Source organism: Pimephales promelas, chromosome 3 (genome assembly GCF_988280905.1).
Source record: "Pimephales promelas chromosome 3, fPimPro1.hap1.1, whole genome shotgun sequence".
Taxonomy (NCBI): Eukaryota; Metazoa; Chordata; class Actinopteri; order Cypriniformes; family Leuciscidae; genus Pimephales; species Pimephales promelas.
Window position 1 is genome coordinate 35,336,065 of NC_142771.1, and position 13,445 is coordinate 35,349,509.

The 13,445-nt window shown below is 39.3% G+C and overlaps 2 protein-coding genes across 5 annotated transcripts in view; one reads left to right on the forward strand and one right to left on the reverse strand.

The window, feature by feature from the left end:
- Window positions 1-114: 114 nt before the first annotated feature.
- Window positions 115-10,038, reverse strand: dnaja3a (DnaJ heat shock protein family (Hsp40) member A3a). Of its 4 annotated transcripts, none has more exons than XM_039686407.2 (12): window positions 9,799-10,038; window positions 9,102-9,241; window positions 8,844-8,927; window positions 8,559-8,765; window positions 7,180-7,332; window positions 6,959-7,106; window positions 6,816-6,880; window positions 4,515-4,643; window positions 4,309-4,424; window positions 4,135-4,232; window positions 3,765-3,867; window positions 536-674 (listed from the first exon to the last, which is right to left on the reverse strand). In XM_039686407.2, the coding sequence occupies exons 1-11, from the start codon at window positions 10,001-10,003 to the stop codon at window positions 3,779-3,781; spliced, it is 1,434 nt and encodes a 477-aa protein (XP_039542341.2). In that variant the 5' UTR covers window positions 10,004-10,038; the 3' UTR covers window positions 536-674; window positions 3,765-3,778. The 4 variants fall into 4 exon arrangements, with proteins under 4 accessions (XP_088984920.1, XP_039542342.2, XP_039542341.2 ...); XM_089128793.1 differs by having other exon boundaries at window positions 9,102-9,259; XM_089128794.1 differs by lacking the exon at window positions 3,765-3,867 and having other exon boundaries at window positions 115-674; window positions 9,102-9,259.
- Window positions 10,039-11,193: 1,155 nt separating this feature from the next.
- The window catches only part of coro7 (coronin 7), a 177,068-nt gene continuing 174,816 nt past the window's right edge, over window positions 11,194-13,445 (forward strand). Inside the window, exon 1 of the mRNA XM_039686393.2 lies at window positions 11,194-11,347. Coding sequence (XP_039542327.2) covers window positions 11,288-11,347 — 60 coding nt within the window. The 5' untranslated portion in view covers window positions 11,194-11,287. The remainder of the gene's footprint in view (window positions 11,348-13,445) is intronic.

The window sequence follows — 13,445 nt, forward strand, 5'->3', positions numbered from 1 at the left end:
AAAACAATAAAATTAGTGCTGTTTTAAAGGACAAAGAAAATACTTTTGTGAATAATAATTAATGCATCAGAAAGTTACACTATATATTCAACAACATAAACAGTCATTTGTTACACAGAGATTTTATTACTTATTGCATATTTATCTCTACAATAACATTAAATTGATTTTAATATTAACAGTGGTCTATGTACACTGCAAATAAAGCAGATGGATGTAACATTCAATGACAAACACCACAAACAATCTTGAATATTGGACTTGATCAATCTGAAACATTTACTGAAACTGAAGTAAAGAGTCCACATCCGTTTGTGAATCACTTCATCTCAGAACATCAGAAAACAAAAGAACTGACTACGTAACACCTTAACGTAAAATTACAGACCATTGTGGTGCGAAGGCTGACATCACAATGTTACGGGTAAGACGGGTGCATGTGCGTAAATCATATTCCTCTGAGATTGAGGATTCAGAATCTTCTCGTAGAAGTCAATGACAGAACCAGAGCTCTTCACTGCCACCATCATGTGTAGTTTCTGATGAGGGATCGAGATGAATTCAACGCTGCATGTGTCCAACAACAGAAGACTCGTCTCCTCCTCTTATATGTCCATCTGGTTTTACATCATCACTAGCAAGAACAAGTCTCTAATTTCCAGTGGATCTTTTACCTGTAAAGACAAACAAATGGAAGAATTAATCTGAGATGCAAAAGATCTGGGGCCTCATGCATAAAACTTTGCGTAGATTTCATCCTTAAAGCGTGCGTACGCACATAAGGCAGAATTTGCGTACGCACAAAAGTTTTCAGATTTATAAAACCGTTCGTACGCCAGAACCTGCGCAGAATTCACTTTATAAATCCCAGTCAGCGGGAGATTATGCGCACGTGCGTCTCCTCCCCGAAATAACCATATATGGAGATTACAACGCCTAGTTTTACTATGCATATCCTCATCTGCATATCATTTGCATATGATTATTCATCCACGTGATACCAAGTTTAACGGTACAAGACGTTAGGAAAATATGAAATGCGGATGTGCCGTCACATTATTACAAACATTTTTTTTTGTAGCCTATATCCTTGCCTTGTTTTTGAATGAATAAATCAAATAGTGTTAAATACATTTCAGAGAAAGTTTTTCTCAATCTTTTCCACTGGCCAAATAGTATTTTTAATTGATTTATATTTTAATGGATAATGGAAGAGATTTTAATGGAAGAGATAGACATGGTTGTGCATTATTTGCACGAAACAGTTTTCTCAGACAATCTCTAGTTAAAACATTAAAACACAGCATGCCAGAAGAAAAGTGTTCAAAAGCAATGTATCCACAACAAATAGGTCTATTTCTATTTATTGAATATATATATATATATATATATATATATTGTAACTTCTCAGTAGGCTAATGATTTCATGTAGTTTAAGAGTTTAACTCCATTAATGAGAATGGCATATTTAATCTAAATGTTTATATCAGAAGTAAAACATAGTACCATTCTTTTATTTATTTAAACTATTATTGTGAATATGGACTGTATTTATGATTTGGACTCATAATGAAGATTTACGGTTTTACTCCATCTGCCGTTAGATTATAGGCTATATGTGCGTCAGTTTCACCAAACGGCCCAACGCGCGCGCTGGCGCGGTCATTTAAGAAGGGATGGATGTTTGCTTCAAGTGATGATAGGTTTGTGAAATTATATTTGTATTATCTTTCTGTAGATGTATAATTTTCTTTAGATTCTCTGTCTAATAGTAAGCAAAAAGACATTTGACTCCAGCTCACCAACGGTGTCGCCAAAACCTATAATCTTCTAAAAGAGTGCGTACGCACGGTCAAGAGCATCCTTACGGTGCACACTTATTTACGCCAAGTTTATTTTTTATAAATCCCGATGTGCACGTGGAAAAATGCGTACGCATATTTCTATGCCCATTTTGTGCGTACGCAACGTTTATACATGAGGCCCCAGGAGTTTTCAATCTTTTGAATGCCATGAACCTCCCAAAATGAGACCCCGTCCTAAAATTTAAAAGGCATCTCTACAGTTTCTTGTATAAAGAGCCCATTAATCCAGTGTAATATTTAAATGTATAAAATATTATTTTGAAAATATTTAGTTTCTATTAACTCATTAGGAGTTATTATGGGTGTAACCTTTCTCTCTCTAAAAAAAAAAAAAAAAAAGATTCGAACGTACTGATGTCCACCCATGGTTCGACACGCACTAGTGCAAAACTAGCGCAACGACCAATCAAAAACAGGCCAAAACTAGCGCAACGACCAATCAAAAACAGGCCAAAACTAGCGCAACGACCAATCAAAAACAGGCCAAAACTAGCGCAACGACCAATCAAAAACAGGCCAAAACTAGCGCAACGACCAATCAAAAACAGGCCAAAACTAGCGCAACGACCAGTCAAAAACAGGCCACAACTAGCGCAACGACCAATCAAAAACAGGCCAAAACTAACGCAACGACCAATCAAAAACAGGCCAAAACTAGCGCAACGACCAATCAACAACAGGCCAAAACTAGCGCAACGACCAATCAACAACAGGCCAAAACTAGCGCAACGACCAATCAACAACAGGCCAAAACTAGCGCAACGACCAATCAACAACAGGCCAAAACTAGCGCAACGACCAATCAACAACAGGCCAAAACTAGCGCAACGACCAATCAACAACAGGCCAAAACTAGCGCAACGACCAATCAACAACAGGCCAAAACTAGCGCAACGACCAATCAACAACAGGCCAAAACTAGCGCAACGACCAATCAACAACAGGCCAAAACTAGCGCAACGACCAATCAACAACAGGCCAAAACTAGCGCAACGACCAATCAACAACAGGCCAAAACTAGCGCAACGACCAATCAAAAACAGGCCAAAACTAGCGCAACGACCAATCAAAAACAGGCCAAAACTAGCTCAACGACCAATCAAAAACAGGCCAAAACTAGCCCAAGGACCAATCAACAACAGGCCAAAACTAGCGCAACGACCAATCAAAAACAGGCCAAAACTAGCTCAACGACCAATCAAAAACAGGCCAAAACTAGCCCAAGGACCAATCAACAACAGGCCAAAACTAGCTCAACGACCAATCAAAAACAGGCCAAAACTAGCCCAAGGACCAATCAAAAACCGGCCAAAACTAGCGCAAGGACCAATCAAAAACAGGCCACAACTAGCAGTTTATTTAAACTAGTTTATTGCACAAACCGAAGCGCCCGTGCCCTCAGATCACTTGGACGTGGCTGTGGTTACAAGAGGTAAAAACAATATAAATACTGTTCGTTTTCTCACACAAACTGCTCGTTTCGTGTCTTAGTCTATCAATGTGTGCTTACATTTACAAGTCATTAAATCATGTTTAATTTGGACTTCTCTGTGCATGCTCTTTGAGGTGGTGACCATAGACCTCCATTATATGACTGACAGACAAGAACGGTTTGACCTAAAAATATCAAAATTGAAAATACTGTGGAAACAAAGACACCTACATCTTGATTGCCCTTGAGGTAAGATAAAACATACCAAAAATGTATTTCAAAGTGAACTAGCCTATCCCTTTAAGTGAGTTTCAGGTGTCCAAATGCTATTTTGGAGGATTCGCGGTCAAAGACAGCCGCAAACCAGATACTGAACCATGGTTATAACATTTTACTTAGGCTTTTCCAATCCCTAAAATCATTCAAATGGTTTTCAGGGAGTCGTATCTTAAAACAAATCATCATACCTGCGTTGTGGCTGTCAGGAGGAGCTAAACATTTTCTTTAATTTGGAGAAAAAGCCCTCGTCTTTCTGTTTGTGCCCTGTCCCAGTCTGATCACTGCCCCCTCCTGGACAGAGACAGGCACTGGTTTTAACATGACCACTGTGAACGTGACTAAACTAATGGTTCAAAGTGGATGGGATCAGACTGATACTGCTAGTGGGTTTAGGTCTCATGTTGCAAATTCAATGACTCTTGTATGATTTTCTCTGACCAATCAGTGATCTGCAGTGTTTACACGTCACATTTTAGTATCGGTACGGCTCGCTTGGAACCTCAACAGAGGTGGTATTATTTAATTGAGCCGTACCGTGGAAAAGCGCAATAACACTACCTGTAGTGGTGCTGGTCACGCCATTGACGGTTCCCTCCACATCGGTCTCGTCCTCCGCGTAGCTCATCATAAGGCCTCGTTGTCGGTCTGTCAACATCCTGGACAGGAGACAAACAGATGGATCAGTCATTTTAATGTTCAACAGTGACATAAAACATTTCTAAGAAGTCTTACTTGGGGACTTTGATCTTGACATGGACGTAGTGGTCACCGTAACCGTAGCCGCTGACCCGCGGGATACCTTTTCCAGAGAGCCGGATCCTCTGGTCAGTCTGGATTCCAGCTGGGATCTACGAGAACATCCACTGAGTGAATGACTGTGTTTACATGCATAAGATTATTCAGAATACGGTCGCGTTAACGTCACCAAGATGTCCCACCGAGAGATTGACGGTCTCGTTCAGTCCTTGAGCTCGGACTGTGCCGCCCAATATGGCCTGAGCCACAGAGATACTGACGTCTGAGTGGATGTCAGCGCCGTCTCTCCTGAAGATCGGACTCTTCTGGACCTGAGAACATCGACACAGATGATTAGCATAGAGTACACAAGCTGGATCTGGGTCTAATACAGTCTATTCAACACAAACAGACACTTGACTATGAATGAACCATCACTCAATTTACTTTAAACTATACTGTGACGCTATTTTCTTCTATATCCACTGTAAAGTACAGCAGAAACAAACTTTGTTGGACTATTTTCCTGTTATCACTGTTAAGCTACTTTGAAACAATCTGTATTGTAAAAAGCGCTATATAATTAACGTGACTTGACTTCAGTCTTCAGAAACTGAAATTTATTAGTCATTTTCGTAATCAGCAAATAAAATCACTGATTATTAGTAAGCTTTTGTCTCAGAAGCATTTAACGCTTTTCTACTGTAAATTATAAATGTTTGGATAGAATTTACTGGTACCACATAAAACAGTTTGAATGCTTTAAAAAATATATATAATACAAGTTATCAGCAATTAATTAACTATCAAAATGTATAATAATATTATTGTTTGTATTAATTGCATTATTTGTTGAAATATTAATTGCAAATTGCATTAGCAAAAAAATTAAAACGTTGAATTGAAACATGCACATGAATTTGAAAACATCTGTTTGTTTCCTTTTGCTTCAATGACAGCAGCACTTAGACTGATTTTTTTAGCAACATAGAAATAGCAGTTTAAAAAATATATATTTTACAAAATCTTCCTTGTTTTAGATTTTTTTTCCATGCAAAACACATTTTTTATTTCAGATTGTCAATGTAGACTCAAACTTTTAAACAAAACTATCCTTACATAAACGCTGTTCAATGCTCGATTCTGATTGGTTAACTAAGTGCCACTAGTTCCAGAACACTTTGCCAATTTATTTTAGTTATTTCAATGGTAATTTCAGAGATTTTGAATGTTTTTGCACCGGATAAAGTTTTCAAAGTTCCTATAACTATTGGTGGAAGTACCTTCTTTTCAGTGTTCACACCACAGGAGCTGGGAATGATTTTAGTTATAGGAATGCCTGTTGGGAGGACTAACTCTTACTTTAGAGTAGGCTGTAATCAAGCACAATAGGAACCCACCAGTAACATAAGTGTATGCTGATTGGCTGAATTCATGCCATAACAAAACACAGACACCCATAATTTTTGCAACCAAGAAAATGCCCCTTGGGGAAGATTAAGGGCCGGTTCACATATCGCGTCTTTTGCGCGCTCAAGTTCGTTATTTCAAATGTAGACGCGCGGTATGCGCGCTCATAATGGAAGCGATACGGTCGCGGTGCGCCGCGCTAATTTTTTCCATGCGAATCCGCACCGCGTCGAGATAAAAACATCTCAACTTTTCAGAATACCGCAAGCGCACCATACGCACACAATAGGTCATGTGACAAGAACCAACTAAAGCGCAACCGCCCTGGCGCTTTGGAAAATGGAGAATGCGGCGCGCCCAGCGTTTTCTACGCGTTTTTAGGCGCTATATGTGAATCCGGCCTTAAAGGGTTAGTTCACCCAAAAATGAAAATTAAGTTTATAAGTTTATCAAGCGACGAGAATACTTTTTGTGCGAAAAAACAAACAAAAATAGCGACTTTATTCGACTATTCCTTTTCTTCCTTATTGGCTTGAAACGAGACTTCAATACGATTTTCATGACGCATGCGTGAGAATTGCGATCTCCTTCAACTACTTCAGTTCAGTTCTCGCGCATGCGTCGTGGAAATCGTATGGAAGTCTCGTTTCAGGCCAACAACGAAAAAAAGGAATAGTCGAATAAAATCGTTATTTTTGTTTGTTTTTTTCGCACAAAAAGTATTCGCGTCGCTTGATAAACATATAGTTGAGCCACGGTAGTCACTTGGGATATTTAAACATTTTTTTCATTGACTTTCTGGGCCGACAAGTGTCATTCCCTTAGGAGCCAATGTGGTAGTTATACAGCTCTCAAATTTAATCAAAAATATCTTCATTTGTGTTCCGAAGACGAACGAAGGTCTTACGGGGTTGGTACAGCATGAGGGTGAGTAATTAATGACTTAATTTTCATTTTTGGGTGAACTAACCCTTTAATGCTCTAGGGAACTGCCCTGTTGACTAGTTCCAATAACCACCTAGTGCGAAAGCCTTCATGTAATCACTTGACGTGCTTATAGACTACCTAAATCCTCAACGCAGTGATATACTCACTCTGAACGTAATGAAGATCTCTTTCTTCCCCACAGGCATTCGGACCGTCTGCCCATCTTCAATTCCTGAACAACACAGTAAACAAAAGCTCAAAACTCAACTCCTCCGCTCAACCAGACCCCAAAGACGACCGGCTAACTCACCAGCAGGAACAGGCACCGTGACGGTCCTCCTCTGTTTGGTCTGTCCCGTTCCTCGACACGCCGTACAGGGCGACGTGATGACCGAGCCCCTCCCGCCACAGCGCCGGCAGGTGGACCGCATCACGAAAGGCCCCGTGTTCACCGTCTCCTACAAGGACAAACGCTACGTTGAGTAATTGGACATGTCTAAATGACTGGACGTGCTCGCGGGCGTCACTTACCATGCCGGTCCCGTTGCAGTTCCCGCAGTGCTGGACTTTAGATCCGGGCTCATGGCCTCGGCCGCCACAGCGCTGACACGCGCCCTCGACGCTGACCGTAATCTCCTTATTCACTCCTTTGGCAGCCTGAGCGAACGTGAGCTCCATGACATACTGTTAACAAACAGAATAGAGTGTTGACAGAATCACTGAATCTAGGCATAAAAATGGAATTTACTGAATAACTGAGTTCGGCCAAATTTAGTTTACCAATCAAAATTAGGTCTGTATAATAAATCAAATTCAATTTGTGATAAATCTGCAAAAAGAAGTGCTATTGAAATCTGAAGTTTGCATGTTTTGTGTGTTTCTAAGTGAATGACTGGCTCAAGTACGCTAATGCTAGTGGTGTTTTCAGCATCTCACTAGTATATGAACACATGAACTTCATCTCCAGAACTGCTCGGACACTCATGTACTCACAGAAACTCAAAGGCCGGGAATTTCACACTGGAAGAAGCTTTTTAATTAGCATACATACGCTAATACCCTTTCATTACTGTCTATTTTCTATGTATAGACCATTTTGCAAAATGTAAACAACACTGGTCCAGAAACACTTCCTGTTTCAGATTGTAACTGTTTTCTGTATTTCACATGTATAGAAAACATCGTAAAGACGTTTGTTTAACTTTTTGATTCAGTTTTATATGTTCTGTTGGTTTTATTTTATGTCAGCTTTTATGTAGTGTTAAAAAACTGAAACAGGAAGTGCTTCTGGACCAGTGTTGTTTACATCTTGCAAAATGGTCTATAATAGTTCAATCTAACAACATATTAGACAGGACTGTAAGACAGATCATATACTAATAAACACAGAGATTGCGAGCAGTGTGAGCTCAGGCTCTGGTGTTCTCAATGCTGTGAAAATAAAGGTCCGCCACGCTGTCAAAATAAAAGTCACTACAAGCATGTCTTAAAGTCACTTCAGAGTTCCTACTGGCGGTGCGAATGCAACCAGACAATCAGTAAAAATAAATAAATAAATACATAAAAATCCAGTTAACTTGAAGAAATTATTATAAAAATGTTATTATTGCATTGTAAAATCAAAAAAATATATTTTAAAGAGAATTATAAAAGTTTTTTAATGTACACAGTAAAGTTCTGTTCTGCAGCACTTATTTGACAAGGAAAATAAATAGTAGAAAAATGGAAAAATGTTACTTTTTCTTTTGATTGCATTTATAAAGACTGACTACATTAAGTTATGAACTCATTTAGACAGGCTTTTTAATGACTAAAATTTAATTAAACCCCTCAAAATAGAACCAGAAAAAATAAAATACAAAATGTCCAGCCACACAGAAAATCTATACATCTAGGAGAGCATATCTGACCTCTTGTGGCTGATCGAAGATGGCATTGAAATCCCCGAAGCCTCGCGCTCCGGAAAACTCCCCAAAGATCTTGCGGAAAAGCTCCTCTGGGTCGACGCTGGCTCCCCCGCCCCAGTACTGCTGATGTCCCGCGCCGGCCTGACCCGCGTCGAACCCGGCGGAGCCGTACGTGTCGTACTGTTTCCTCTTCCCCTCGTCACTGAGCACCTGACCACAAAACATCAGCACATTATTTCAGCCGGACTCAGATATCACAACAAGCTTTCATAGAGACACGCTTCAAACCTCGTAGGCTTCAGCCAGCTGTGCAAACTTCTCCTTAGCTTGAGGGTCTTCCTTGTTAGTGTCTGGATGATACTTCTTTGCCATCTGAATGGGGAAAGAACGAAGCTAGAAATTACACCGGGGCTAGTTGTCCCACTTCACTCCAATGATTATATAGTCTAATTTTACCCCCCAAAATAGCTATTTAACATTTCTATAGTTAAATCCCAGAAAAGAGATACCTGAATACCCCAGGTTCTCACTAGTCAGGTGTTTTACCTGGTAATAAGCTTTCTTAATCTCCTTCTGTGTTGCAGAGCGTGGGACTCCTAAGATCTGGTAGAAGTCCTGTTTTCTAGCAGGAGAGCTGGTGTGGAACGACATCTTGGACGTGAGATGAGAAGAAGAAGGGCCCACGGCTGTGATGACACACAATACTATAATTACAATTATTTACTATGCTTTTACTACTGTAACATACAGCATTTTTACAACAAATACCAGCTTCAGGTCAGGTCCTTTTTAAGCAACCCATTGGAAACAGAGATCTGCCATTGTAAAACTTAGCAAAACAGAACTATCATTAGTAAGGGATATTTTGTAGGGGATATTTTACTATTATGTAGACTCGTAAAGTGTGTTTATTAGTCCAGCTGAAAGTCAGTGCTGAACTACAACAAGGTCAGAGAAGTTTCTGGAAACTGAGCCAAACCAGGTCTCTGATTTCACATCAAATCCAAACTCTTATTGGCACATTATCGATTAGGTAGTTCTTGATCAATGTGATTATGTGCATGTATTGATCAGTGATCCATGTTTGCTTTCTGACCTACATGTTGCAACGTATATGGTAACACATCATCATGTCATCTAAACATATGAAGCTGAATCTATATCGATCAGCTCGGACCTGATTTGTAAACGCAGAGTTAGTAGTTTGTAATATGCAGTTGGATGCCCAGGCCTTCTCTCTCACCTGTCATGCCTCTCAATGTCACCGCGCTCCCGGCTCCTCCAGCAACCCCGACGCGCGTTGCCCAGAGCTGCCGGCCCGACAGCGTCGAGACGCGCCTGTAGGCGTCATGCGCCCCGGAGATGAAGGGTGAGCAGGCCCGTGTGTGGCTGCAGGACACGGCCACAGTGATCCAGCGTGCGGAGCTGCGAGCCGCGGAACACGCCATCTTGGCTACTCAACTCACTGACAAGAGCGACTGCGCATGTGCACTGCAGACCGGCACACGCATGCGCATTACTGTATAAAGGCAGATTCTTGGTTAGCCTGGGCATTTGTTTATGGACGCATGTGAACTGAAATAGAGTGGACGGGCTCGTGCATATGTTGTTTATGATTTGTTGCTGATCTATCTATCTATCTATCTATCTATCTATCTATCTATCTATCTATCTATCTATCTATCTATCTATCTATCTATCTATCTATCTATCTATCTATCTATCTATCTATCTATCTATCTATCTATCTATCTATCTATCTATCTATCTATCTATCTATCTATCTATCTATCTATCTATCTATCTATCTATCTATCTATCTATCTATCGAAATGTTTATTTATTTACAGTATTTACTGTTCGCTTAATTACTTATGAAATATGTGAGTGAGCATGATTGAGAAGGTTAAAATAGTGCAAATCATTTGCAATGAGAAATTACTTTTATGATGTGCACAACTGACTAAATGATGTGGTTGTACAAGTAGGCTAGTTTGAGAATTTCAGTTGTGATCTGAGAAATGTACCAGAGTGACCGAGAAAAACTGTAACAGCTAATAAACATTCCATGTCATGCATGTCTGACAGATTTTGTGATCTGAACTGAATGGATAATTTTGCATGTGATGGCTCACACAATGAAATGATATTTAGAAGTTGTGAAGAGTTTGACAGTTTGTGCATGTTTAACATGTATTACTTTACAAATTGTCGATAAACTTAAGTTTTGTGCTAAAGTGAAGAAAATAGGCTTATTGTTCAGTGATAAAGAAATAAAAAATTCGAGAATTTTTTTTCCAAACAGGGTAAAAAGACATGTTTGTCATTTTTCAATTTCTTTTAGGGAAGGATATGGTAAATGAACAAAAGCCCTAATAGTTTTCTTATACTGTATATATATATATATATATATATATATATATATATATATATATATATATATATATATTGGAATGGAGACCATAGGCTACAGCATTTTGTAGGTAAACCCTTTATTACAGTAAAAGCACCGACTGCGTTTTTATTTCGCATTATTTCGCAGACATAACACAATACTGCGTGATTTCCTGAATGACCCGATGTGCGAGTTTATGATTTGTAAATCAGCGTTTGAGCGACGCGTATCGCGCGCGCCAGCTCTGCGTCACAGAAACGCACTCATTCAAACGCACAGGATCACAACAGCGAGACACCCGGAAGGTTCAAGCGCGCGACCAGACCAGCAGCTCAGAATGAATCGCTTTAAGACGTCCAAATATAAAAACACCACTCCGAAAATCCCCAAGAAAGATGTGAGTACAGCCTCCCTGCGCCTCAGACCCAGCTGGGCAGCGCGTGATATCATTGAGCGTCTTGTGATTTGGGTTTCGAGCAGAAGGAGTGGTGCCGATGCACTGATGGTGTCTTAACTTCCTCTGTCCTCGACTGAAGCTTCATGCACTTTAATTTGCAGGATCTTAAGGCATTGCATGTGAATGTGTTGTGTATGAGGGATGATGACGCTGTCATTTCATGCTGAATATGAAGTTATGATGTTATAAAGATGCAGTTCGTTGAGATTGATTGAACTTGATACCGTTTCATTCTTAGTGGAAGTGATTTCGTGTTTTGCAAAATGCCATAAATGCGCATAGTGCATTCAAAGATGTGTAGAGTCGATTCACGTGACACTTAAATGTTGCTGTCATTAAGAAATGTAGGTGAATAACAATTGCAAAAAGTTAAAAGATATAACAGACTGTGCATTCAAAAGCTTTTGGTGATCAGATTCACTGTGACAACTAAGGACTAAAGCCATTAAGATGATGTCATTGAATCAATTAATAATTACTTTAACAAAAGATAGATTTTGAGATAATTAATGACAATTAATGTTTTTTCCACAATAGCCTATTCTGTGAAACTCCTGAAAAAAAAATTTCACTGCAAAAAATGAAAAAAAAATTCAAATGTCATTTTTTTTAAATAATAAAATGGTTAATTTCGAAAAGTATGTCTACATGACAATGTTGTCTTAAAAATTAAGACATTTTTCCTCTGTGTTTTTCGTGTACAGACGACAATGTTGTCAACTCTTAACAAAGTATGCAAATGAAGTTCAGATTTCATCCCAATTTCCTCAGCCCTGATCTCATTAGCATAATAGGGTCATTCAAATGCATATGCTAGGGCTGTCACTTTTGTGAAAAAAAATCCTGTTCGATTTTTGAGACATTAGTGTTCATTGAATCGATTGTAAAATAGATTTTCCATGTCTAAAGATGCTTCCATTTTCAACACCAAATATAGGCAAATCAACTAACAGGCATTAGGAACGAACGCAAGTCAGCAATATTTCTGATGATTTATTGGCATGACGTTTCGTGCACAATGACAAACAAGAGTGCAACATTCAGGGATTGAAATTAACACCCTCCAACCCGCCAAATGCGGGTAAAAATTAACTTTAGCGGGTTACGATGTCAAATCACGAGCCAATTTGGCGTGTTTCTATGCTTACTTTGCTGGGGAAAAAGTACTTTGCTGAGTTGCGTACGAGTTGCAAATACGCAACTCGTGAGTCCTCATGATATATTAAATACAGCGTATTGCACATAATCTGTGCATTTCTGTCATACTTGAACACACAAAACTTTCTTTCAAAACTTGTTTTGGTTTGGTCCGATCGATTGTGCAATCGATTTTTGTACGTAAAGTGACAGCCCTAATAGATGCTAATCCAATCAGCCTAACTTTTCAACGACTGGGCTCAGGGGCTCCTAGAGCCAGTTAAGACAAAGGCTGAGAGTCTCAGTAATCTGATTTATTTAAATTACAATAGAGAGAACAGGACCGGCAGGAATCTCTCGCTGGAAACTCTGCTTAAAGGACTTCTTTTGCTGATAATTTACTCACCCCCATGTCATCCAAGATGTCCATGTCTTTCTTTCTTTAGTCGAAAAGAAATTAAGGTTTTTGATGAAAACATTCCTGCATTTTTCTCCATATAATGGACTTCAATGGGAACCAAACGGTTCAAGGTCCAAAAAGACAGTTTCAGTGCAAACTGTTCAAAAGGGCTTTAAACGATTCCAGGCGATGAATAAGGGTCTTATCAAGCAAAATGATCAGTCATTTCAAAAATAAATAACAAAGTTTAAGTTTTATAAGCTCAAATGCTCTCCTTGCTCTGTTCTGTGATGCGTGTTTGTGACTCTCCTATTCAAACTCATTTATCAAAATGAACAAATCTTTTTTCGAGTCATTTGGTTCATTCAACAAACGAAATGAATTCATCGTCTGGTGTCGTTTAAAGCTGCACTGAAACTGTCTTTTGCACCTTCAACCATTTGGTTCCCATTGAAGTCCAATATATGGAGAAAATCCTGGAATGTTTTCATCAAAAACCTT